The 27336-nt window shown below is 41.0% G+C and overlaps 3 protein-coding genes across 19 annotated transcripts in view; 2 read left to right on the top strand and 1 right to left on the bottom strand.

Annotated features, from left to right (window-relative positions):
• The window catches only part of LOC1274912 (SCY1-like protein 2), a 110622-nt gene extending 97516 nt beyond the window's left edge, over nt 1-13106 (top strand). For 5 of the 13 annotated variants that reach the window (XM_061644952.1, XM_061644951.1, XM_061644950.1 and 2 more), the window contains one exon: nt 6066-13106. In XM_061644952.1, coding sequence (XP_061500936.1) covers nt 6066-6608 — 543 coding nt within the window. In that variant the 3' untranslated portion in view covers nt 6609-13106. Of the gene's footprint in view, nt 1-324 lie in introns of all 13 variants that reach the window. The other 8 variants (XM_061644953.1, XM_061644956.1, XM_061644957.1 and 5 more) reach the window with 5 other exon arrangements.
• On the bottom strand, nt 13107-17327 carry LOC3289920 (uncharacterized). The gene is made up of 3 exons (XM_558603.4): nt 17188-17327; nt 13442-14054; nt 13107-13364 (listed from the first exon to the last, which is right to left on the bottom strand). Exons 2-3 carry the CDS (start codon nt 13964-13966, stop codon nt 13167-13169), a joined length of 723 nt encoding a protein of 240 aa, XP_558603.4. The 5' UTR covers nt 13967-14054; nt 17188-17327; the 3' UTR covers nt 13107-13166.
• LOC1274911 (peptidoglycan-recognition protein LA) lies at nt 15193-25855 on the top strand. 5 transcript variants are annotated; one of them, XM_061644960.1, is made up of 5 exons: nt 15193-16077; nt 24240-24446; nt 24520-24752; nt 24833-25039; nt 25101-25855. In XM_061644960.1, exons 1-5 carry the CDS (start codon nt 15411-15413, stop codon nt 25296-25298), a joined length of 1512 nt encoding a protein of 503 aa, XP_061500944.1. In that variant the 5' UTR covers nt 15193-15410; the 3' UTR covers nt 25299-25855. The 5 variants fall into 5 exon arrangements, with proteins under 5 accessions (XP_061500944.1, XP_061500945.1, XP_061500943.1 ...); XM_061644959.1 differs by lacking the exons at nt 24240-24446; nt 24520-24752; nt 24833-25039; nt 25101-25855 and adding exons at nt 21531-21734; nt 21840-22072; nt 22162-22368; nt 22443-22826 and having other exon boundaries at nt 15450-16077; XM_061644962.1 differs by lacking the exons at nt 15193-16077; nt 24240-24446; nt 24520-24752; nt 24833-25039; nt 25101-25855 and adding exons at nt 17407-18531; nt 21531-21734; nt 21840-22072; nt 22162-22368; nt 22443-22826.
• Nucleotides 25856-27336: the final 1481 nt, after the last annotated feature.

Below are 27336 nucleotides of genomic sequence, written 5' to 3'. Positions count from 1 at the left end.
ATTCACAGATAGCAAGAACCGACACAAAGCACGGAACGAATAAAACCGAACGGCACAGATTCGTAGCAAAACTGAAGCGTAGAACAAGCGGACAAGAACGGCGTACTACTACCCGAATCTGATTGGATACCAAACATTCTCCTACAAAAGATTTCTCTTTTTCTCTTTCTCTCTTTCTCTTTCTATTTCTTTTTTTATTCCTGCTCTCCACTGTACAACCGCGTGTGAATGTTTGAACAACTAAAACACACCAAATCGTGTACCTCATAAATCTCAAAAACATATAAAAATCCATCACAAAAACACTAACTACACCTCCCACAGTCAACCGTACAGTCAACCGTCGTCAAGCAGTCGTCTAAAATATCCAACCTAAAGCCACTGGAACTACTATCGTACGCACCGGCATCGCGCAATACCAGCGCGACGAGCAGCTTCCAGCGCAGCTTCCAAAAGAGCCAGAAAAAGGCGATCAAGAATCTGCGCAAAAGCTTTAAGCTCTGAAATGCTGCCAGCTACTCCTGGGACGATGCCGTGCGGAAGGCACTGGGGAAGTAGTAACGCAAAAGGGCGCGCCAAGCAAAAGGCAAAGCAGTTATATGGCGGCACAATTCACTCCCAGTCCCGCCACGGTTTTAACACTTATCCCGACAAGCTCTTACATCTTACACATTTCGATGGCTCTCCAGCGTATCTACTCATATATGTCATCTTGCTCCAAACCAGATCAAAGTCGTTGCATGTCGTTGCTACTTCTACTACCACACTACACTACGTACACTGCATCTAAACTTGTTGATGCATCTCGCATACTTGAATTGGTGTGCCGCTACTACTAGTCGATGTATCTCTTTGTGTTGTTATGTAGTGTGATATGTGTGATGGGCTGCTTGACGACTGCAACCGGGACCATCTCCGAGATAACGAATGAATGAATGCTGTTAGTGCCAGTAGCAACTCGGCATAACGTGCCTGCATCTTATCGCACCACTATCTATTCTCTAGTACTAGTACCCTAAAGCCTGGATAGCCGCTATCGCTTTTATTCTATCGCCCTACCAGCTGTACTGTAGTTTCACCTTTCACCTTTAAAAAGATACCTGAAAAGAATATCTTTTCTAAAAACAAATGCTAGACACTTAAACCAAAGCAAGAGAAGAAACAACAGTTCCAACCGTCATGATATGATAACAATCATTACCAAGACACCAATGTACACAAGCCACAGCACCAAGTAGGACACCACTGTAACAACACCAGATATCGGGGCACAGAACTGGTGTAAGAGAGCGCAGAGGAGAGAAGAAGAAAAAAAAACTAATATATGAGTCGCCACGAAAGTTAGAATAGCCGTGGCATTAGGAGCATAATTTTTGTACGTCACACGGTTTCCAGATGCATTCTGCAATCATCCACTGTATTATTGTTAGCGTAAGAGGGTAGGAGTGTAAACCTTTCCCGACTAAATGGCACCGATACTGTTTAACAACACCAACATGTACATGTATGGCGGCGATGGATGCGCGACGAGAATCAAAACCAATCAAATCAAACCCAGGACGCAAAGGATGCAGAACACATGTGAAACCAGCAACAACAACAGAAAGCAGTCAATTCATTGCACTCCCCGTATTGATATATGGTGTATTACCGTAATATACATAAGGAACGAAAGAAGGAAGCTGTTTCCACAGCTACATGTTGATGTAACTGCAGGTAGCATAGTAAATTAAGCGGTGCTATCCTGGGCCAACGAGCACCACACTAACCCAAATCAACAGTCTAGCTCAACCGCCACGGTATCCTGACATTCCGGTGCAGGCCCGCTAAACTAGTAACACCCATGCCCCGTGCCGTAGCCGGCAAGCAAGTAAGATCGTATCAGTAGAAACAGTAGACTATCCATCCAAGTAGAACCTTTAGCAGTTCGAAACGCAAACGGTTTCCGCGAAAAATTGTTCACCTACACACACACACCGTTATTATATTCATCACCACTGTAGACAGTATCTCTTCCTTACTATCGATTGCTAGTGCTACACTAGCAAACCATACTGTAGATCTCGTACTATTATCGACTGAGTGATTTTATTTCAGAATCGATCTTTATTATCTCCTGATTTTATCGTTTACTCTAAGTGTGTGCTTCCTTCCTTCTTAAAAAAAAGTATAGTTTCCGTTGCATATACCGGCGACATTTCTTGCTTGCACTTAAACCTTCCACATTTTTATCAACATGTTCACACCACACACCGTACACACCACCGTTCAGTAATTTAAACTCACCATACTTTTCACCCACCGTTATCGTACTGCATGCGTACTCGTCATGCTCACCACCATTCTTCCCATCCATCATTCCCACGTATTGCTTGATTGCCCGTTTGTTCACCACTACCATCTGTATATTTTCAGATACTGAACACCAAAAACTTCAAATCCGTTCTGGAAAAAGTTACTAAAAATCGTCCACGATCATCTTCCCTATTTAGTATGGATAATGATCGTTAGAACTAAAGCTCGCATAGCACCTTAAAATTAAAAAAAAATAAACAGACTCACATATTCTCTGGCTGTTTTGAATGACTGTTTAAGCTACTAATAACTACTAACCCCTCAACAATGCACACACATGAACACCTGCTTCGAGTGAAGCAATCCTTACAAAGCGAGAGAACCGTTTATCAAGTCACAAGTATGCACACACAAACACGTCCAAGTTGATTTTGTCAATGGTCTCCTAAGAACAAACAAAAATAAGTACAATACATTTGTGTAAAAAAAATTCTCGATTAGAACTAAAGGATGCTAGCGCCATCTGGTGGAAAACTAGAAAGCACCTTCCTTCACTATTAACCAGACACAGAGTCCTGCATCACTAGAAAAAAAAAAAACAATAGCTATATCTTGTATGTATGTGTGTGTGTATGTGTTCGGTACAAGTCTGCCCACGCGCCCCTTTGAGTCCTAGTGCATTTAGTGACCGTTTCCAGCCACTACCACCAACACCAAATCACGTACCACCACCCACCGTCGAATCCAACGGTACAAAATAAACCAAACCAAATCCAGACAGACAGCACGCACCGCCGCCCAACATCCACAACAACCCCACCACAGCAAATCATATGTCCAACGCAACAAAATCCGCTAAACCCATTTCCCCAACCATATGAGACACACGAGGCGCTTCGAGTGGTCAGGTTGACCTGTGCTAGCACACATGCAAACCGGCAGCACAGAATTGTCCCATGAGGTAAGCCCATGTTTAGCTAAGCCGGCTCGTGTTCATTTGCAAACGCTGTCATCGGTCGGCAACACCGGTCGGCTTCAGTAGAGCGTACTAGTAGACTTACCTTAGCCGTAGGGTTGGTTCACGCCATAATGCGTTGATTGTTAGCCGTTAGCGTGCAGATAATGCATTATCGCGGCTGTGTCGTACATCTTAACCACTGTGTAGTAGTGACGTAGTTTAAAGGTTACTCCTATCATACAGTAGGTGTTACACTTCTGCCACGTGCTGCTAGTGTACTGTTTTAGTACAGCTGTTTAGATTAGTATCGAGCCGGGGGGTCAATTAGTATGTTTGTTGCACTCGCCATTTCACACGTGGGATGTTCTATTCTTACTTTCCTTCCGCTGGTATCGTTTCCATCGTAGCTAGTCTGTATGTGTTGCTCGGTAGTTCTGTATCTATGGACAATATGTTATTCTTGTCAGAATAGTTACAGAAATTGTGCTTACACTTCGTGTCGACCATTTTAGTACAGTATTTTACAATCGGAAAATTTGGAATTGGATTTTTATTTTGCACAAAACAAAAGAAAACATCAATAATGTGCAGAAATGGTATGCTCAAATGGCTCCTCAAATTTTTAAAATTAGAACAGTAAAAGTTATCTTAATCCGGCGAACCAGTTGTAGCGACGAATGATGTTACACATTGCACTAAAAATGGTACTAAAAAGATCGCTCGACATAGAAAATTTCGGTTTTGGATGCAACTACGAAACTTGTTTGACATGCTTAGTGGGAAATTGTAGTGATGTTTTTAAATTCTACATTATATTCATACATACACACAAATACTTACACATCAGCATTCATGAAAAAATATTTTCAATACAAAAGACTATATCGCAATTATTATTATTATTATTTTACTTATGTTTTCGTATCAAAATCTATGTAATGCGCGTTAGAATGTTTTGCACGCAATTCGAGCTCTGCTACTTACCAATACAACTTTTAACTCAACTACTGTTACTACTATCTTTCGAATCTCGTCGTTTTCAGCTTGCTCGTCTATCAGGCCGCTCGTGCTTTCCCGTTGAAGAATGAAAATCGTTTCTATGTAGAACCGAGACGTTAATAGATCACTAGGTTACTAACTGTACTGTGTAATGAATTGTACGTTGTTTTGCGTAGCATTAGTCTTTAGTTAGCTTTCTGATTCACTTCATCCGGGCAAAATGGTTTCATAATTATTATAGTAGTGTGCAGAGATTAACATACACATACCATCGCGTAGACGAGAGACACATTCGATTTTTCTCCACCCAAAGCTCTGCAACATCCCAAATCAGATTAATCAACATGATCATAATCCAATCAGGGGTAATTATTGACAAATTACTCTTTAAACACTTTGCACGCAGTGTACCGTGTGCTAGTGGGGCACTTTTTTCCCGCTGGCTGGCGGTCATTAATCACATCAGATCTGTTTGCGTAATTTAATTTCATATTTGATGGATAAAAAAATCGAAATAACATTTTTACATCGCATATTGCCGCAAAATTTGCAGCAAAATTAAATGCACAACAGTAATCATATTTTACTCGAGTTATGTAAAAAAAGGCTTGGTTGGTTTCATCTGACAGCACCATCAATGAAAAAAAATGGAACACCAATGTAACATTTTCATAACGTTCATCCGTCGAAATAATTATGTGCGGTTTATTTTCAACCAGCTTCCGGACGGTTTGATTTATCGAATTTTTCATCCTTACCTACGCATTCCCACAGCGTAAATTACAGTAAATCAGTGTAGTTTTCGCAACACCACACGAACGGATCTATGCGTTAACCATGGCAATTGGTGAGCGAGCTGCTATTTACAAACATGGACATTGAAATGCGGTAATTGTGGTTACCAGGTTTACTGTTTTATTATTTATTTTCATGGCATATCACTACCAACACCACTTCAAAGCGGTAAGGTAAAATAAAATTAAACCTTAAGTTCTACCTCAAATTAATATCGCTGGAAACGTTGATGTAGCGCTATTACTGTTTGTGTGACCTTGTTTCATTAAAGGATATGATCATTAAAGGCGAACAACTTGGGGCACTTTCTTCATGTTTTCAGTTCTTGTTGTTTTTAACCGAAAGAATAAAGAGCTGCTTCCACAAGTCATATACACCAACCCATTCTTGAACTTTTCTCTACGCCTTATACAAAAATCCAACCACTTCAAAATAGTAACAAATCATACAAACCATAAAGAAAAGGAATTTTGGTATACCCATATAAATCATCTTCAGCATTTTGTTTACATGCTTTGTGTGTGTGTTTGTGTGTATCATAAACTGTGTGTGTATGTTTGTGTGTATGTCATAACTGTTTGTTGCACTATATCTATAGCATTTGTGTGAGTGAGTGTTGCCTGTTGCATCTAACTGCAAGCTTAACGTAGCCACGCTCTGAACTCCTGTTGCTCATGGTCGTATTTTTCTCTCTTTCTTTCTTTCTCTCTCTCTCTCTCTCCCCTCTTTTCCACACTCCCTGTCTTTCATGTCTTTCTCTAAATTCGAACCCATCTGCACGGCATCATCACATGTTCTATCTTTCTCCCCCACTATCATCATCTCCACTGCCGATCGAATCATCCACGTGCACCGCGCTTCACCTTTGCTGTTCACATTCACCATCCCCGTGGTGCCCGTGTTCATCGGTCCCGAATGCACGCATCAAATCCCGCATCCCACGCCATCACGCCAAAATTGAAAACCAACACACACAAAAAAACGAAAAAAATCGACCATTCCTCTCTGAACTTTGCAGCGACAGCTGTACGCATTAATGACCAAAGATAGATTCACGATCAGCAGTAATAGTAGTACACAGCAGGCACCATCCAAACCGCACGCACCTCTATCGGCATCCGCTTCGGCTCTCAACACCTCGTCCACCAGCTCGATCAGCGGCAGCACCGTCACCGTCAGCACCATAAAGCTTACCAGCGGGGGAATCGCAACCATTACCAATGCAAACGTTGCGTCCGGGATGATGCCCCACTTTACTGCCTCCGCCATGGTACCGTCGAGTAGTCTGCAGGGCTCCACAACGTCACTAACCACCAACGTAAACCAATTCGTAAGGTGTCCCTCCCCAGGCAGCACGATCGGGTCGTCCGTATGCGCGGGCACAAACCGACCGGCGACCAGCGCTACGCTGAGTGCATCCAACGGTGGTCACCCGACGGGTGCGTCATTTGCGGCGTCCCTTTCCAACCGTATCACTGCACAGGTCCCCCCACCGACGACACTGCCGATCGGTGGAAAGCCCGCCCGGTCACCCACCTTTGCAAGCACCGCTCATCGTTAATTGCTTCCATGTGAGGCATAAACGGCAAAACAAAAACAGCTGTACAGTTTTTTTTTTTCGAGCTTAACATGACGGAAAGCTTATGGCATGTGCTTTTTTCTCCCTTTTAAAGTACACAAAACTATTGTTGGTAGGCTCTCAAAGCACGCAACATCAACCCAAACATTCTAATTACGCGCTTTAATTTTGTCAAATCACAACCTCTGCGATGCGTTATTTCTTGAAAAAGCACAGTCCTATTTTTACATTCTATTCACTTCTCGTACAAGACCTAAAATTCTTACACTTTTCTATTTCTGCTAGTTATATTTTTCCTCTAGACTCTTGCTACAATTTTAGAACGATGCGATAAATTTTTCCCTTTCAATGCGCCCAAAAACAACAACAAAAAACTCCATAGATTGTGCTACTGATAGGATGTTCAAGCTTTTGAGTTCTTTGAATTGTTACCATTCCCCAAATTGACTGACCGTACAATTCACGTTATGAACACACAAAGAAGCTATAGACACAAAACAGGCAACAGAGTTCTCGTGAAACCAATTAACGAAAGCGAACAAAGAGCTTTACTCTTTTACTTCTACAAAACGACCGAAATCAACCTAATTGTTAAGCGCGTAGTCGTTGGGTTTTTGGAAATGTGCAGGTTTTGAAAAATGTCCATAACCGTTGATCCTGAAAACCAATTCCTCCGTACCGAAAGCGGTACGGTTCCTACAAAACCTTGTTAATAGAGTTGTCGCACACAGGACATACACACGCCGGTATCACGCTGGACGTGATTATTCGATGTAACCGAATGAATGTTGTTAAAGTTGTAAAAAAAAAAAACCAGCAATTCAATGTGGGAACACTCGGCAACACTCGCTTTGTAACGAAATGGAAACTCACTTGGTCGCTCTCACTCTCAACGACATCCTCGTATGATGGTTTATGGTAGCTCAAGTGCCCATCTACGACCTCCAATCTCCCCCCCCGGAACAAAAGCGCACCTTAACCAGCCAGCAGAAGGCTAAATTACACACTTTTAAACACGAAGTCCCTTCCTAAGTCGTTCTCCAGCAGTTCCCGCTCTCGTTAGACTAAACGTAATTCCGCATGTAATCAAACGCTTCAAAGCGCAACATCAAGCAGCAGGTCACCCCTGCAGGGAGGGTAAGAATAGCCCTCACTTTAACTCTTTAACTTACCCTTCCTTCCCATGCCTGCGTATTGTGCGTAGTGCAAAACGGCGGTAGCATGAGTAAATGAGAATGGAAGGCGAACTTTCCACCACGTGACACGAAAAGTGAAAGCAACCGTGTGATCATCGCCAGTTACCATAGTGCCCTAGTAGTTTCCTGTGCTAAGCGGGAATTTAATATTCCGCACTAACGGATGCGAACTTCCCGCCCTGGGTGCTGCTCTCCCTCGGAGCAATCAACGTCGTAATAGAGTGGGGAACGTTGTTGCATTGAAGTCACTCTTCCGTTTCAAACACGGGCGCGCTTGGAATGCTAGCTTTAACGCATGGCAAAAGGGATGAGGAAATGAAACTTCCTGCGAATGCTGAACAGTTTCGCGTGTCTCTTATGCTCATTAGTATGATTTTCAGTGACTGACAGCCACAGTATTAACTTTGTAAAACGACTGGAATTTGAATCTGCGACTCTAGGTGATTTGAAATCGCTGTATAATGTAGCGAGTTGTTAGTTAAAGCGTGTACCTTTCAATTCTTGGAACTCATTGATTATCCATCATTGTTAATCCAAACAAAGAAACTAATTTGCATGACTAATCATTGAGCTACATAATCCATTATACGGATGATTGGCCGTATCGGGCGAGTAAGAGTGTGAAGCATTTAAAAAGAAAAAGTAGCAAAATAAACATATGCAAAACATACTTAAACGTACACATGATGTGTAACCATTGTTACACCCGCACAAATGATGTCAATTTCACAACCTAATGGAAACCACGTTTTTACACGTTATTACAATAGTCCTGATATAGTAAATATATGGAAGGAAAACATTACAGTAAGAAAACGAACCCCCTTTCCATGGCGCTTACAGTCGTGACATTTGCACGCTGGTAAGGAGTGTGTATTGAAGGATATAAACAAAAATCCAGCTTAAATGTTCAATAAGGCCCAATCGACGATTAGTAACACAAATCCGGTGTGCGCAATTAAGCAAAAAATAGACAAAAGAAAAAGAACTGAACAATTTGAGGCCGATCTGCAGAGGTGTGACAGAAATGCATAAGAGGAAACAAAAACCATTTCTTGCTAAGCGATAGTATGTGTTTGACCTTTTTTCGGAGAACACGAAGAAACGGTATGCCAAGAGCGAAGATTATATTTTCATTACAATAATTAAAGTTTTCATCGCCTTTTTGCGTATTTTGTGCATGTGTAAAAGCTTATTCACTCGGTTAATCAAATGCTTTTTACATAATTAAGTTTTATTTTTGTTCTTCTTGAACTAAGACACTTTTTTTTCTTTCCTTACCTATCGTTTCATGGTTAGCTGCCCATTGCAAGCACGTTAACCATACAATACGAACGAACGTGTCGTTGTACATAGAATCATGTAACATTAAACATTAACTATAACAATCAGCATATAACTACACCACTAACAATATACATCATATGCGACGAAAGGGAGGTAGGACGCGGGAAAGAGAAAGGTAGATGGCAACAGGAGGTATATAAAAAATTAAACCACTCAGTACGAGGATAGCGTAGCTCATTCTAATTTATTCCGACAAAAAAAAAACGACAAACATCAGATGGAACAGTTGGATCAACTGGCACAGCTGGTAGACAGAGGGTATGCACATCCGATGAACGCCATCACCGCTGGCCAAGGCTGATTCGCCGACACATTTGAAGGAATTATTAACTATAGATTAGTATTGAATCTAGCATTTAAAACATAATTGTACGTTTTCCACTAAGCTCCTATAGCTCTCTAGCTGTATAGCAAGCAGAAAGTTGCACCGATGCATCCCGATTTCCCGACTCTTCCTTCTAGATAAGCGTATATATTAGCAAAGCACATTGTAAATTGAATTGATCGGAAAGCCATCATGAATGTTTGGCTGTACTGTACGACCTCTGTGCGTGTGTTGAGTATGTATATGCCTGCGTATGTATGTATGCGTGTTTGGAAATGTATGTGTGCGTGTATGAAATGCAGTTCCTTAAGCACTATCTGACCAAAACCGGCCCCTGCTCAGCAACAAACAGTCCATACCTCGGTTGTACGCGTACAACAACCAAATGCCACCAATCTTACCTTCTGTTTCCTTAATAATTCACCCTTGACAATCATCGTCGTGCGAACCCCATATCTTGTGGCATGTTCTGTATACCATTCTATAGTGTTATTCAATCTTTTTCTTTCCATCAACAATAAGCGCCCATTAGCTTAAACTATTGCTCAACGAATTCAACAAAAAAAAACCTTGTAATAAAAACTATTCCACCACCACCTGCTGGGAAAAAAAAAAACAAACTAACAAATACGGCTGGCGAGCGATCGCCACGAACGATACCAAACCATATGCATATGATATGAGTAAACTACAAACTAATCAGAGTGTTGTTCCCCTAGATGTGATGTCGGATGGACGGAAATTTTGCTAAATCCTGTACATTTTAGAAATAATAACTGCTAGGCTGCAGGGCCTGAGCCGCACTTTTTGATACATGTAGCCATGAACCTTCCTAATCGTTCGTTTTACTAATCGTAAGAATCGAACGAGTCGGTATTACAGCATCAATGCTTTAATTATACCAACAAAATGAAAGACTCTTACCGTAGGGAGAAGAATGGGAAAAAACCACCGCAGGCGGAATTAAAACTGAAATTATACGCATATTCATCGCAATGTTTCCAGCACAGAACGCGTAGTTGACGGTGAACAACTTAGGCACAAATAATTTAAACGAACTTATGTGGATTTGTATACATGTTGAATACACACTAAAACACGTCACGTTTAATAGGTACATTGGCACAGTGTTGAAGTGAATGTCGATCCGTTATACTTGGCCAACCATTCCCAAACAGTTTGTACGAGTATCTACTGAATGTTGTTATAAACGTGTGTGTGTGTGTGTCTGTGTTACGATCCGAGATAAAAGCTAACAGATTGCTAGTATGTAATCCTAAATATCTGGTTCCCGGACCGATCCACCATTAGCATCGCCCCACTAATCCACTCTCATTGGGTATGGAACCAGCCGTTATCATAAGAGCACTATAACACATCGATCTTCGGGCTGGGAAACTGTTTTTCTATCATATCTCCCAACTACTCTCTAGCACCAGCCAAAGCCAGCCTTGTTTTTTGGTTTAGATCATGTTAGTATTAGCTAGAACCGGTTGAATAATCTGTTTTTCAAAGTCTGGCACTCGCACAGTTTTGCAAACTCTAGAATGAATGGATAAGTAAGCACTCACCTGTGAACTACTACTAGTTACTAAAGAATAATAATGTACACACTAACGACCCAACTAACCGATGTATCTGAGCTGTAAGACAATCCTTAAATATGAAACCTACTTGACTCGTTGGCCCCTTAACTAATAAATGCCTACATTTTTCGAAATACCTAAGAGACAGAGAGAGAGATAGAGAAGAAGTGAGAAGGCAACCTTATCGTGGTCACCTACAAAGAAGGAACTGACCCAGAGACCACTCGTTTGTCATCGTACCCGATGCCGATCATCCATCCATCCTAGCTTTCGTTTCGGATGTTGCTGTGATAATCTGTATCTATATCGTGGTAGTAATGACGATTTCCGTTATCTCCAGATGTTGACCGTAAAGCCACGCCAATCAACAGGGCGCTTCTTTGCTAATGTTTCAATAGTTTAAATTCAGTTGTTACGACATATCACCGTTTATTGATGCTGATTGATGGCAGAGGAAGAAACAGGAAGCAAAGCTTTGAAGATAAAGGAGTGCGTGGCTATATAAATAAGACACGAGAAGTAGGAGCAGAATCTAATTGCAAAAGGGCAAATATATGTCTAGGTATGTGAAACAACAGATCGATGTTACTTTATCGCGAAGTGTATCGTAAATTGATGGATGAATATTTACACAGAGGGAAAATAATGGAACGAACTAACAGTGAACTAGATCGTATACTTAGAAGAAAGAACCGTAACACCGTAGCGTTTAAAGTGCACAGATCACACAGCATTTATGGGAAAGAGATATTTTTGTAGCATCGCTTATTGAGGAATACAAACAAAATTAATAATTATTTTGTGCCGCATGCCTGTACCATGCTTTCAATTGTAAACCGTCAGTCGGTGGAACGGAACGTTAACAGATGCGCAAACATATTCACCTTCTCGTGCCACAGACACACACCAGCTGTTCGCGTAAGCTTTATCCCGAAACAGACGCCAACCCACTACCTTCACACTACCTTCCATTGGCGTTTGTTGCAGTGAGACCTACTATATACCATCTGACAATCCTAAACCACATACAAGAATCTACAATAGAAGCGGTTCAGCAACAGAAACTACCCCTATACTACGTACAGTACGCAGCAAGAGATTGATTCTTCATTGCAACGTTCTTTAATGATTAACCAAAGATTTTGCAACGTGTGTAAAGCACATTGGAGAGATGCAACAGATTGACTATGAATTATAACATAAACAGAGAAAAAAAACATATTCTTGATAGCATACATGATAAGAAATAGCAACAACAACAACAAAACAGAAGTGTTTAAACATATGTTTTACAATAGCTGTTAGCGGGGAGAAATAGTAAAAACCACATTCATATACATACAACCAAACCCCAATGACCGTCAATGTGAAGCCGAGGGAAGGTTGAACTGGTAGACAAAAAAAGATCGAGGCCATTTTTGTAACAGCATTAAACTCGGTTCGATTTGGTTCGCTGAATGTGAATGTCGCTATATCAGCCAATTTTCAGCCATTTTTGTAAAACATAACAAAAAACACTCTATTTTTATACATCTTTTACACACATTTAAGCAACATTCGAACGCACAAGCATTTTTCACAGTTTCGACATGGACAGTTTTTACTCATAGATACATAAATAGGTCCTACGTAATTCAATTCATATCGAAAGTGTTTCGCAAGCACAATATTAACACATTGTCCTGTATTGTTCCTGAGCGCACAGTTCAAGTGCCGTGTGCATCGATTGGCTGAGGTCTTACAATTTTGATTTAACCTTTTCCTTATAAGCGCCGGATTTGGACGAGCGGCATGAATGTAGTAGATAAACATTCTTCTCAAAACTAAAACCGCCAGTGGCAATGAATTCGGCAAATGCAAACGCAATGCTCTACAAATGCATATTAACAAACTATCTTGATGTAAATGAACTGATTATCACATCGGAGAACAAGCATGTTAACTAAAACCAAAACCAACCCAAAATATCGAAGATTTGTACTTACCCTGATCCAAATGATAAAATTAATAAACAACCAAAGCGTGATTGCAATGGTTTTGCATGTTTATTTCCGAAAAAGTTCTACCAGCGTGTTATTCTTTATGCTTACGGGTTATTCGAACATATCTGATTAATCGGAAGGCGGAAAGGGTTTATGTTCGGGTCGGCAAACAGCCGCCTCAAGTCGTCCACAATTCTATTCTGTTCATTAGACTGTACCGGATTGCGCATCGTTTTCAGTGTCTCGTGTAGTATGGCTATCTCTTCCTTTTGATCCGCCCTGGACGTTTGCAACACGGTTTCCTAATAGATGGTCAGAATAATTGGTTAGCATAAATGAGAACGAAACATTTAGAATCGACTACAAAATCTATACGTACCTCATACACCTTCTTCAGTGCATCCTGTGTACTTTGATTCATAACACGTATCGGTTGCCCCATCATCATGCTGGCCAGGTTCAGATACAGCAGCTGAAAATCAACACCGTTTGCATTTTCTGGTTTGGGAAACTGCTCCGTGTGAGCAATGATTTGCAGCGCCAGCGGTAGCTCGTTGTTGCACGTCTCGCGAAACCCGACCGAGTCGAGAATTTCGCTCCACGACGCACACTGCACAAATTCCGGACTGTTTTTCATCTTGTCCAACACATTTTCCTCACTCATAGTGGCAAACTCGTTCACGTACTTTGCCAGAGCGTCCGGTGATACCAGTTTCTGTAGGGTCTTTTCAATTTCCTCCGTGTTTTGAGCACCATGCTTCTGAAACGCATTGAACACACTTCTCGCCGATTGGAATTTAGGTGCCCGGTCTTTGGTAGATCCACCTTTCGAGGAGCTTTGCGGCTTTTTCGATGCTTTGGGGCGTTTTTTTGGATGAGATTCTGTGCTAGCTGAAGCGTCCATCCCGAATTGTTTCCACAAAAATGTAATAAACAAACGGCTTTGACAGCTGTTTGACGTTAGTTGAGGCTGCTTGACAATGGGTACAGTACTGGACATAATTGTAAAGAATGGTTTTTAGTGTTCGAAATTTAAATTGAAAAATAAAATAAGTTTGGCATGGTAATATTTATAATTCCTAAAAATGATTGTAAAAAAAAACAAAGGTTTAATTACAGTCAGGCTGAATCCTGAAACCACGGTACAGTCATCAAGTCGTACGTATTAACACTATACCCGTCATGGGTTCAAGCCGCGTATGGACCGAACCTTTCAATCGCAGCACTGACTTTCTTGCTATTTGTACATTAGTGCTGAGAGCTCTGAGTCAAACCTACCCGATTTCGTTTTTTGAATCAATTCCGGATCCGATAACGATGTTGGAATCGATTTCGGAGCTATTTCCGATTCCGGAACCGAATCCGAAGCCGAATCCGATTCCGTAGCCGTAGATAACGGAATCGATGCCGGAAATTGATTCCAGACCTACTATCTGGAATCGATTCCACAAAACTTCGGAGTTAGCCGGCATCAATTCCGACGAAAACTTCATTTTTCCCATCACTAATGTACATAATCCTCCAAAAAGTCACGGATATCAAAGTCCATTAGTGGCGTACGGCAAGTCTAAACCGGCTTCAGTTATTGGCCCAAGAAATAAGAAAAAAGTGCAATGTTAAAGAACAATTAAAAAATAACAAGAAAAGGTCGATCGCACACACCAATCTGGGGTTCAAATCGCGAATGCATAATCCATATACGGAAAGATATCCTTTATCGTGATATATCCTGGAGCGGTTAGATCAATCAGTCACACCAATTTGATCAACTATGGTGCTCACGTGGTCACCTTCTATCACCGGTATTGAGTTGCTTGCTAAACTATTGAGTAAGGGTAAACATTTGACTGACAAATTGAGTCAGGGTTGAATTTAATACTGTGATTTCTACCTCAGATTTACTTTAAAGAATTATAACTTTACAGTAAAGACTTACGAATCTGATCTGACTGATCTCTAGTTACAATTTGATTAAGGTAATCAAACTGTTTATGCTTCACATAAAATGAATTCAAATTTACTTTTCTCATGATAATGAATGTGTTATTTAATGGTATTTTAATGATAATTGTTAATCAATATGTAACACCTAGACAACAAATACATCTCGGTTTGAGTGTCTATTACAATAAAAGACTAAAAATACAGTCTATATTATTTTAATACATTTGAACATGCCCGTTGTTTGGATATCTTTCACATCTTAACTAATATCATGAACGCTATTAGCTAACACTGGAACCTCCGGCAGAAGAGGCGAGATTTAGATTACACCACTACCAGTATGGCGAACGCTTGTTCTATTCACTTGAGCTCCATTCTACACAGAACCGGAATACGGATACGTCATGAGCAAAATTTCCCGCCATATGTATTACTCACGTTCTAATGGCGAGGCTGCGAAACCAGCAAAACGCCTATCGCCGATCACACGGGCACTTACACAAAATGCTGGCACCTTGTCGGCCACGCTAGTGTTGCTCACGTCGTTTCTCAACCAGTTGTCAGTAACGTTTCGATCGCGATCGTGCGCGACTGTGCGCAAATGCGGGTGCACGTGTGATCACGCGAAGGACTGCAAAAGCTACACAAAACAAGGCAGGATCCGTGATCAGCATACAAAGCCGCCGCAAACCATACCACAACCCTTGCCAATGGAGAACGCAAGTGCGTCAACGACCGGCCCGGTGCCAGATTCGGTGGCCAACGCGCTCATGAGTATTCATCCGCGGTACAACAGCTTCCACCAGCACAATGCCTTCCCGGCGGCAGCACCCGTCGGGAGTTTGGGCGCACGGTACGAGCAGAACGCGGACAGCCCGGGCATGGCCACGAACCATCAGAATGGGCTCAGCACTGGCAATGGCGGAAATACGACCGTGCAACCGGCGGCCACAAGCGTCATCAATCTGTCGAACTCGAGCGACGTCGTCATTGGCCCGATGACACAGTACCAAGGTTCCGTTACTATCTACCAGTACATGGATGCGACCGTCGAAGCTAGCCGAATTGCAAGTAAGTTTCCGCTTCCTATGCGTAGCAGGGTAACGACGGTTTAGGAAGTAAATAGCGAGTGGATTTAGGTAACCCTTTTAAGAGGTAAGCCTCTTAGAAGGTAAGATTACAATGTTGTCTTGCCGATACGTTCTTAACAGTGCTTAGTACAGTTATGTCATAGTTCTGTGTGCATGCTTGCTATACTGCACAGTTGCACAACTAATTAACACACTTAAAGTATAGTGTGTGCCAACGACATTACATTCCGTCGACGTGAGCGAAGCTTCATGTATCTGTTACAGCAAGCTAGCCAGCCCCCAACAAAACCACTTACTAAAAGCAATCATATCACGTGGGAAATCCCAAGCGGGAGTTGCAAAAATGGTAATCTTCCGTTAAATCTTAGCGATGAAACAGGTTGTAGTGCTGTAAAAAGTTGTATTATCATTATATGACTGATTATTGCTGCTGTCAAACGTTGGTTTGAAAAGCTTAAAAAATGTGTCTAAACTTAAAATATCAGTCATTTTTCACAACAATTCTATAGTAAGTGTTGAGATTTTCATGATCTACCAATTTTAAAGTCTACAATTTATTTTATTGGCATGCATAATTTTAATTTATCTGCGAGAAAGCTATGTCAGCGAATTCAATCACAAAGGTGCAGAGTAGATGTAATCCCCTCGGCCTGATGTGTATAGGGCAGTGTAAAAGACGCGCTCTGTAGATCCCACCGCAAATCGATGTTTTAATATTCAACATCAATTGCAGTGTACCTTGCATAATAAAGACTTGTATAATCTAGAAAACTGGATTTGATCGAATATCAGGTCCCAAACATAAATGCTAGAGATTCGTGACTGATACTATATTTGTTATACTATATTTGTTAATTCTAATGTTTAAAAATTAAAGGAAGTATTAGATCAATGGTGCTGGGATAAGATCTTGTTAGGAAAAACCCTTTGATAAGTAACTTCGATTCTCTGAAATCTTTCATTGTCCAGCTTTGTCGTATTTAGATAAATATGTTGTTATTAGTGTTAACTAAACCTACACCTGTGACCTAAACACATGAATAGTGTGGAATCTATTAAATTGCCAATATTATTTATTTCAAATATTCACCTGTCTCTATGTGTGAGTGCGAGTAGTTTGCCTAAGACTAATCCCGTAGTATTCCGCCACTGCTAACCGCGCATCAATTGTAGCCAATTTTACTGATCAACGGTGATGCGTCTCAACGCGCACGAGCGTTCCGCTCGTTCGTCTCCCGCTCACCAAACAAAGTCGCCGAAACTCACCACCCTTCCTATACAAACGTAGCGCGCAAACGCACACCACACCACACGGCAAACGGCAGCGACAGGTTGATCTCGCGTACCAAACAAACAACGCTCCCGGTCCAGTCCGTGTCAGTCTTATTCCGGCCCGAACACACATTGCATCGTGTGCATTGCGAAAACACGCCAGTAACTGACCAGTACAGCACATACACAGACAGCGACTAGAGAGGGTGGATTAATATGGTTGCGGCACCATTTTACCCTCCTACTACACCCTGCTCCATGGATTTTGTCGCGTGGATTGTGAACGTGTGTGCGAACGTATCATAAAACAGTGTCATCGTGAGCTTTAGGGCGCTGCGAATCGCTAATTGAATTTAAATCCACTCCCACAAGTGTCCTCGTGTCCAAAAACGCGCGACCCAAAAGAGAAAGTCTGGGCCTGGGCGCAATGGCTAATCCGTGATTTCGTGGTTCTCCGCACAACCGCCTAGCGCCGACGTACGGTATAGCACGTGTTTTGCGTCCGTTTGAGTGCTTCCGGGATTAGAGTTCGATACCGCACTGGTCACATTTCCAAACAGTCATTCCACCAGTCCGTCAGATATTCGGTGGTGTCGCGCAAATGCTACCCAGTTTCGTTCGTGCTATAGTTACAAAGTGTTTGGCTGCTGCTTACCTCCCGGAAACCATGCTAAAGTGTGATCCGATCCGTGTCAGTTACATCGCATTACCGTAAAACAAAACAAAAAAAAACAACATACCAGGGCCATGAAACTGTTGCTCAAAATTCACAACAAAGATCGTCACTCGACGACCACGGCGGCGGTCAATCTGTTCCAGCGGAAGCGTAAATATCATCACCGTAGACATTCGAAATCATCTTCCCCGGTGCCCTCCGGGGCCGCCTCCCTGCCTGCCTCCCAGCAGTCTGGCCCTTCCGCATCTTCCACCCCGCCGCACGTATCCTCATCCTCGCTGACGTCAGCCGTGTCCGGTGCTGCCGTGCCGTGCGGTACGTTTGACGCGGATCGGACCACTTCCGGTGCTGCGTCACTGGCCGCACTCGTGTACGGTGGACCCGGAAACTGCACGGAACCGATTTCCTGCCCGATCGAAAGACGTCCGCTACTGCGGAATTCCCCATCACAGTCATCGGCACGCAGTTTTGCTAGCTCTTCCCGACGTGTGTATATAAAATTTGCAACCAAATTATTCTAGCGCATGCTGTGTTTTTTTGCATTAATCGCTGTCCACACAATCAAAACCAAAAACCTCTATTTTGTTTTAGAAAATTACGAAAATACAACATCTAATCTTTTACAATCTCATATCAGCCGCAAGATTAGCCTGTTCAGTTTACGCTGGGCACGAATTCACACAACCCATACCACATTACACGTTACCTCTTTGCTCCAGCATCAGTACTGGATTCCATCCCGGGCGTGTTTACAGTTGTGGCTATTTTTGTACGGAAAAAAGTAACACCTTCCATCTTCTTGACCGTTTCCTTTTCTTTGTCCATCGGCGCGCAAAACACATGTGTATATCCAAGCAGATCAACCGTGCTCCGTGCCCCAGCCTGGCTGGAAATCTGTGCGTCGTCACCATTTGCAATGACTGTATTTATTGAGTTTATGCAAGCATGCATGGCCGAGTTCGCGCGATAAGCCTGAGGGAACGTTGCATGACACATGGAATGCTTTTTGGATGGATGTAAATGGCAATCATCATTTGTTTGAAGAGAATGCAGTTCCATCCTTGTGCATGTGTGAAGCGCAGCATGCACGCGTTAATGGTCCGCCGGTTGGGTAACATTTTAATGTGGGAATAGACGTGTTTGTCCCCGGAATTATCATCATATTTTTAATAGTAGTATATGATATTCTTTGCCAGTGGTTGGCATAAAAAACGATTTTGATGACTTTCATAATTCCTTCATTGTACCATCTACAGACAAACACGTTTTATTGCTGGGTTTACCAATTTGATCAGCTTTTGTTTTCTCTTTCTACCGCAATGTTTGTTCTATGACAATGATTAGCAAGTTCAGAAGACTCATTCGGTTTGCCGATGGAAATATTCGTAAATCGGAAATAACATTCGTATTAGCCAACCGTTTATGTTTACAGGGAACATTTAGTCGAAAATGTGATACTATTCGCGTAACGTGCGTTTTTCCTTTTACAGTGCATTGTATCAGAACCTTGTACGAGGTCGTTACTCGATGATTTAGTATGAGAAGCGCTCGTTGATCACTCGTTTAAAGAATAAAAACAATGCAACGTGATGAAACTAAATTTATAGTAGGTTTTTATTACAAATGTTTGGTTGGTTGAATTGTTTATGCTTGTCCTAAGTTTGGGTAAATAATTCTTCTTCTTTCTTCTTCTTTCAACAACCGCTGTCGGTCAAGGTTGTACCATTAGTGGGCTCGGCTTTCAGTGACTTACTTATTACCATAGCAGGATAGTCAGTCCTACGTATGGAGGCACGTTCCATTCAGAGCTTGAGTCCATGAAGGGCATGTTTTTAAGTAATAATAAATAAATTATCTTTTATATAAACCAAGCAAATTATGGTTTTTAAGCGACATTATTGAAAAACAAAAACAAACAAAAAGTGCGTATGAATCAGATTCTGTACTCTTTGTACCATTGTCTATCAAATAGTTTTGCGACCATTTTGGTATACAAACCAAAATGTATTTTCTTTTGTGATTATTATTCCAAGTTCGCATGAAACGGTTTGGAAGAATTTTGTGGTGAATTGTTTCCTCTAGCCATGAAATAACTAACTGGCCAACATCTAAGGTTCATGCTACTCTACATATTTAATATCTATTCTCGGCTTACTATAGGATACATACTGAACTCTATAACAGTAAAATATACTACTACAAACAAGATAAAATTTATATTATTCCTTTAGTCTTTCAATGAATACATATGTCACATGACATGATTTTAGCGGCAAATTAAAGCATACATAAAGTTAGTAGAATAAAAGTCATTTTAAAACAAGTATAATATGAGTGATTTTTATACATTTTTTATAATATGTTGCTACGAAAATCACTGTAAGGTGTTGTTTCTTTGTATCTGAAGTTGTTTTTGTTTTATTTTTTATTTAAATGCATTATGTTTTATACCAGGGGTCTCCGAACTACGGCCCACGGTCCGCATGTGGCCCTCAAGAGCTCATAATGCGGCCCACGATGACTTTGCCAGCGTTAATATAAATAATATAACGTTATTATGACTTTTTCAAATAAAATTGTATTTTTTACTTTTCTTAGACAAAAATCAAGCTTTAGTAACAAGAAACTGTACAAGTATCGTTAGTATTTTGTTATAAAAATAAGATTTAAACGTTCACTCATCAGTTAAAGGTAGCGTCAAATGGCCCTCAGCATAGTTATTTTTGAAGCAATGCGGTCCGCGAGCTGAAAAGTTTAGGCCCCTGTTTTATACAATGCATTTACCAGCTCGCTCTTATAATATATAAGGGTTATAAGGGTCATGTATAGCAGTTTTAAATTTGCAGCATTTTCTAATAAATAGCGATAATTCAAGTTATAACTGTTAATAAAGCTTGTCCAGTTCTAATTGACAAATAGGAAGCAGATGTATTTTATCGCAATACCTTACGCAATAGAGCACCACAAATTCAATAGAACAATACATTAAATGAAAAATAAATATAAAAAGTTGTCAAACACTCCTCAAGATAACAATAATAGCACAAAATATGTACTGAATAAAATTATTTTACTATCGTGCCGTACCGAGAGACGTTTTATATCGTGGCGGATAGATAACCTTGTACACTGTTTGCATTTCAATGAAGAAATACATCTGCCCGTGAAATGTCATTTACTGTAGGAAGTATACCATACCTCGATAGGTTGACTTCCTTCTTTAAGAATCTTACAAAGAAGAGGACAAAAATGGTCTTTGGAAAAAGTGTGCGGCAATAAAATGTTTACCGACCGAGTGCATGCGTCACACATTCACAGCAATATTGACCTAAGACGTCAATGTGTGCAATGTGGCTTTACTTAAACCCGCCCTTTGCGACAATGGGCAATATGTTTGCGTCCGATGCACAATGGTGCGCTTTGAGTGTAGAGCTTGACTGAATTTTATGACCTCCTCTTCCCATCGCACCTTTCCTTTCCTACAGCCGGCCGCAACAATCAGAACCGCGGACTACCTTCAGCGGAACCATCGACCCTGCGTCAGGAGCGCTACTTCATTTACGGAGCGCTGATATTTTTCGCGATCGTCGGATTCTCAACCGCCATCTACTTCATCGTGAACCAAGTGCGCGGTCCAGCTGACATTGACCGGGAGATACTGTTCGACACCAACTACCACCGGCGGACGAGTAAGTGAAAAAGCACCAACTTCCATGCGGAATTGTGGACAGAATCTGGACGAAATGTACCAAGCTAAGCTGCCGATTGATTCCGACAGATTGATCTCTTCGCAGTGCCCAATCTCGGCAACAGCCATATGATCATCGAACGGCGTAACTGGGGTTCGCAGGTGGATGCGCACGCATCGATCCAATTGGAGCATCCGGTTCAGTACGTGATCGTTACACACATCGGCCTGCGCTCCAAAAATTGCACCGGCATGCACGAATGTGCGAACAGGATGCGCATGCTACAGGATGCAGCCATCGGTGAGCGGAATCTGCCCGACATTCCAAGCAACTTTTATGTAAGCATTCTGATTCTGATCACACACGATAAGGGAAAACTTCCTAACAAGACTAACGTAGGCTAATTTGAATTTTTTCTTTCCTTCAGCTTGGTGGAGATGGCAACGTGTACGTGGGCCGTGGTTGGGATATTGCAAATTCGTATCACAATCGAACACTGTCCGTCTGCTTCATAGGAGACTTCCAAACCTACGAACCGAAAGAATCTCAATTCTCCGCCCTGCACCATCTCCTGACGTACGGTGTGATACAGCGAAAGCTTGCCAACGACTATAAGCTTGTGGCACGAAGACAGGTTAGAGAATGATAAATATGGGGGAAATACACAGAGAGTATCATTTTTTTTATTCATTTTTTTCTTCTTTGCAGACCAAACCTACCACAGCCAGCCCTGGCGACATGCTATACGCTAGGCTCGTTAGACTATCCCGGTGGAATCCTTGTGGAACGCAAGCATACGCACACTGTGGGGCAGAATTGGGCTTTCCGAGCGTGTGGGACGATGAGCACGATTTCAATGAGCGGAACGGAATTCATAACCCATTGTTAATTCATCGGAAAAGCACAGAAGAAGAATAATGTGCGTTAAATGCGAATAACATAATTAGGTAAAGTTTATGCTCCTTCAGATATTGTAACAACATATAAGGGTCTAGTCATAAATGCTTTTTCTGTACATATTTATAGATCAATTATGATCATCAAGAATTACGTTTAATAAATTCTAAAATAAAAACAATTTTAAATCAAAAAGACTTTAAATTTTTGTATTTTTCGTATGAGAAAATACTGTTACTTTAAAATAATATAAAAGTTAATCATTATTAATGTCATTGGCTCTCAATAAAAAAAATTGAGTTTCAAATCATTTAAGGACTACAATAAAACCTGGGTAAAATAATCTATTATAACAGAAGAATCATTACAGAGCAGAAGAAGTACACTTCCTAGGATTCATATTAGAGATACTTGTATTATCTGCCTCATTATCACCTGTATTATCACTGTAATATTGGGAGTTCCGTGATCCAATTTCAAGCAACTTGACCTAACAATATGCTTTTCATGGGTTCCAATATAGGACTCCATATGAAGCCGATCCCTCCTACACTCATTATCCTGCCATGTAAACGTCGTACAATCACAGTTCTTTAACAAGGCTCGACCGACTAATGGTATTGTGCCAAATAGAAGGGAATATCCACGGCAACTCAATATTCTACACAACACGTTGAGGTCAAATGGGTTCAGTAATATGTAATAGATTTAAAAAAAACGTTCAAGTATATTATTGAGCAAATATAATCAGGAAACCCTTACCCACTACTTATAGATTTGACTCTATCTGTCTATCTGACCTGATTGTTGTGCCCTACCGCAGCATAATTCATCCTTAGTAAACAAGAGACTCTAGATTAGAGTATATGACTGGCATATTGTTCAATTATACGTTTGACGGCTGTACCACAAACTCCGAATTTTAAACGTATTACCAAAACTATATAAAGCTATTGCCACTGTTGGCTACTACTATGCCTACAATCGCCGCTCCATCGTTCAATCTAACTTAAACCTTATATCTAGATTCTGGCTGGGGGTTTCAAGCAAACTTTCCATAATTGATTTTTAACTTCATTGATAACAGTCGTTCGAACTAAGGCATAGGAAGTAGCTTTTAAAATACTTCAATAGGCCCTCTCCGTTTGTGTGTACAGTCTTTCCCCGAGTTACGCGACAATTGAGTTACGCGAATTCGAGTTGCGCGAATTTTTATTTTTGACAGTTCAGATGTCAGCATAGTTTTCTTCATCAATTGTCAAATGAAAAATATTAATTTTTTTCAAAAGTTCTAAATCACTAAAAAGATAGAAATCACCGAATTTTCTATACCAATTGCATTAAATAAGTAATAAATTACATAAATGAACTAATTTCAATTAAAAAACATTATTAATGCAATACATTTTGGATGTAAAAAGTGATATTCGACTTACGCGAAAATCCGAATTATGCAAATGTCTTCGGAATGCAATATTCTCGTAACTTGGGGAAATACTGTACATGATAAAAACAATCTGGTTCAAAATGTAAACATTTTGTTTAATTTCGTTTATAATTTATAATTTCGTTCAAATATAAAGTTCTACATTACACTCTCCCTTCCAGATGGATACAATAATCAGAACCAGTTGATGGGACCAAATACTTCGCCGGGCATAAAATACGAACGCCTTATCGTGTACAGCATAATTACACTCTTTATAATCATTGGTTTGGTGCTATTGTTTTACGTTATCTTCATGATGTTCCCCTCCGGCGACAATATTATTCCAAAGGAACTATTTTTTGAAGACAACTCTGCTTCTAAATCAAGTAAGCGTTATGTTTAGACCAACAGGCAGTGCTGTAACATTGTGCTTGGAATAAACCATTTCTCTCCCGGTAGTTCCCAATCTCGGCAACGGGCACATGGTCATCGATCGCCACAACTGGGGTGCACAGCAGGGTGTACATGGACCGTACAAGCTGCCACATCCCATTCCGTACGTGCTGATAACGCACATAGGCGTCCACTCGGAAATCTGCTCCGATGTGCACGTTTGCTCCATCAAGATGCGCACGCTGCAAGATGCAGCAATTGCCGAGAAAAGTCTGCAAGACATACCGAGCAATTTTTATGTAAGTTTTCTGCAGGAATCTATTTGGGACAGTTCAAATAGACAGACTTAACGCCAAATTAAATTATGGCCACATTCCAGGTCGGTGGTGACGGAAACGTTTACGTTGGTCGTGGATGGGATACGGCCAATGCGTACGCTAATATGTCACTGGCCGTGTGCTTCATGGGCGATTACGGGCGGTATGAACCGAACGATCTTCAGCTTTCAGCACTGGATCATCTATTGACGTTCGGCGAGAAACACCGCCTTTTAACGGAAGACTACAAAATCGTCGCACATCGACAGGTGTGATTACAATTTTTAATGTCAATTTGAAGACCGTTCATCGTTTTAACTATGCTTTCAGGCACGAACTACACGCAGTCCTGGGATAAAACTGTACGAGAAAATAACGAAACTCACGCGATGGTACCCGTGCGGACTACCAGGTTACGCAAAGTGTGGCGTCGAAATAGGCCTACCAACAGTCTGGGATCAAGAATATCCAAAATCGATCCCTACAATAGTTGCTACAGTTAGTGATAATAGTACTCAAACCAATTAAAAGCATTACAAACGAATTTAAAGCAATTTTGTTAAATACTCAGGAAATATTGTTGTCTAAAAATCAATTATTGTTTTTCATTGTTGTTAAATGCATTTTGTTCTTAAGATATCGACAAACTTTTGATCATTTTCTATAATATGTTTTCGTTAGCATAGGTTTCCTTTTCTTCTTATATAGCACATTAACCTTTCTGACTTGGTATACCGCAAACCACTAATGGACTTTTGCTATCGGTGACTTGATGTGTTTATACCTTGAGAGCAGGATAGTTAGTTCATTACGGATTTGAACCGATTATAGGCCGATGATAGGTAGGTTGTTAAGTCGTAGTTGAATAGGTTCATTGTAATGAATTATAAGTCAAATTTTCTCTACTAAAATAATCCTGTGGTTATTGATTGTTGAGTTGAGATTTTATAGACATTCAGAGATCGGGTCACTTTTACAATAATGAAAAAACATTCATGGCGAAAAATAATTTATGATTAATTAAAATGTACATGCTTTGTACAAATATATAGAAGCTATACAAAAATACATCATCTCCAAACATTTTCATACATACAATGTTTATCATTCCACAAAGCATGACTCTTCACCGATAGCATACATCCTTAAACTACAGCAAAACTGTTCTTACCCTACTCTTTTATCACTAAAGAAAAGAGGGGAAGAACTGTTCAACTGATGCAACAACAAGGGTACAGTTTGATTATAGCTGCTTTAACTCACGTTTTGTGCAATGAACATTGCTACCCGAAAGAAATACCAAAAACACAAATCGTTTCTTTTGCTTATCAACACGATTGGTCATGTTGGTTTTGGACCTACGCTACGGCTCAAATAAGGCAGGACGTGGATCTGTTCCTGTTCGAACCGTCCCCATGAGACATGGAACAGTTTCCGGTGGTATTAGAAAAATATGTTTTGTACACATGTATAAGGCTCTCGTGATCACGAAGCTAATTGCAAAAGAAAGAACAAGAAGCAAAGGCTTATCATTGAATTCGAATGCCGATAACGGAAAAAGTCACGTTTCTGTTATGCTCTGCAAAGGAACTGTGTAACTCCGGGCCCTCGACCATAACCGAGTAAAATTGTTTGGACAACAACAGTAAAAATAAATACATTCACCGGGACAGCTGCATTTGTTCGTTCGTATTTATGCTTCTAGCTCCGTACAATATTGCGAATGACGCGAAGTCATGTTATCGCCGGGAAAGCAAACATACGACACGGCCAGATATCATACGCACCGTGATCTACTGCGACTGTTTGGGCCCTCTCTGGTCGAATTAAAAAAAAAAAAAAGAACTATCACCTAAGCGTATGCAAATGTGAGCCGCAATACCACGGAAAGGGATTTGTTTTATCGGGTGCGCATGCCGACTGATTGGATCGAACTCGATTACACTCCCGATAAATTATCCATGGACTGCGATCCGAAGCGATACGCCTCTGCCCACGATACAACCCCAACGGAAAAGTCTATTCATTTTGTATGATTTAGCGAAACGCGTCATACGCACCCATGTCGAAGCGAACATGCTTCTGCTGCTGCTGTTGTCGACAGTTGTGTCATTTAAAGCGTACCGTTTTGTTCTGCCTCGGCCGAGTGTCAGTCCGTGTGCTGCACTTTTTATTTTCTCCCTTATCAGTGTAAAGTTCTGTGTGCTGATTGAAATTAATTGTAGATTCGATAACGGTGCGGCAGGTGCGACAACACAACCGACACTTTCCTCGAGGCTTCAGTTTGAGGCTATCCACCATTAGACCCTATAGTTAGGTCCTCCCGCGCTGCTTTCCGGTAGAGGTGACACCTTTCGAGTGGGACAGGTGAGCAAAGGAAGAGCGCGAACCTCGCAGTGCTGTAAAATGTACTAAAAACAAACACCTAATACAGACCCACTTCAATCTTTGGCACTTATTGCAAGAAGAGTGCTCCGCAACCTACTGTAATCATTAACAAACATCATACCCCGCTTGGTGGTGCTTCAGATAAAACAGAAAGCAACGTAGGATTTGCGATACTCCA

This window comes from Anopheles gambiae, chromosome 2, assembly GCF_943734735.2.
Source record: "Anopheles gambiae chromosome 2, idAnoGambNW_F1_1, whole genome shotgun sequence".
NCBI lineage: Eukaryota > Metazoa > Arthropoda > Insecta > Diptera > Culicidae > Anopheles > Anopheles gambiae.
This window is presented reverse-complemented; position numbering and strand designations above follow the sequence as displayed.

Bases quoted from the DNA above. Each gene is read 5' to 3' on its own strand.
- LOC3289920 (XM_558603.4), bottom strand. From the start codon at position 13,966: ATGGACGCTTCAGCTAGCACAGAATCTCATCCAAAAAAACGCCCCAAA. The intron at 13,365-13,441 runs GTACGTATAGAT...ACCATCTATTAG, and splicing joins CACTGAAGAAGGTGTATGAG to GAAACCGTGTTGCAAACGTC.
- LOC1274911 (XM_061644960.1), top strand. From the start codon at position 15,411: ATGAGCAAAATTTCCCGCCATATGTATTACTCACGTTCTAATGGCGAG. The intron at 24,447-24,519 runs GTAAGCGTTATG...CTCTCCCGGTAG, and splicing joins CAACTCTGCTTCTAAATCAA to TTCCCAATCTCGGCAACGGG. The intron at 25,040-25,100 runs GTGTGATTACAA...CTATGCTTTCAG, and splicing joins AAATCGTCGCACATCGACAG to GCACGAACTACACGCAGTCC.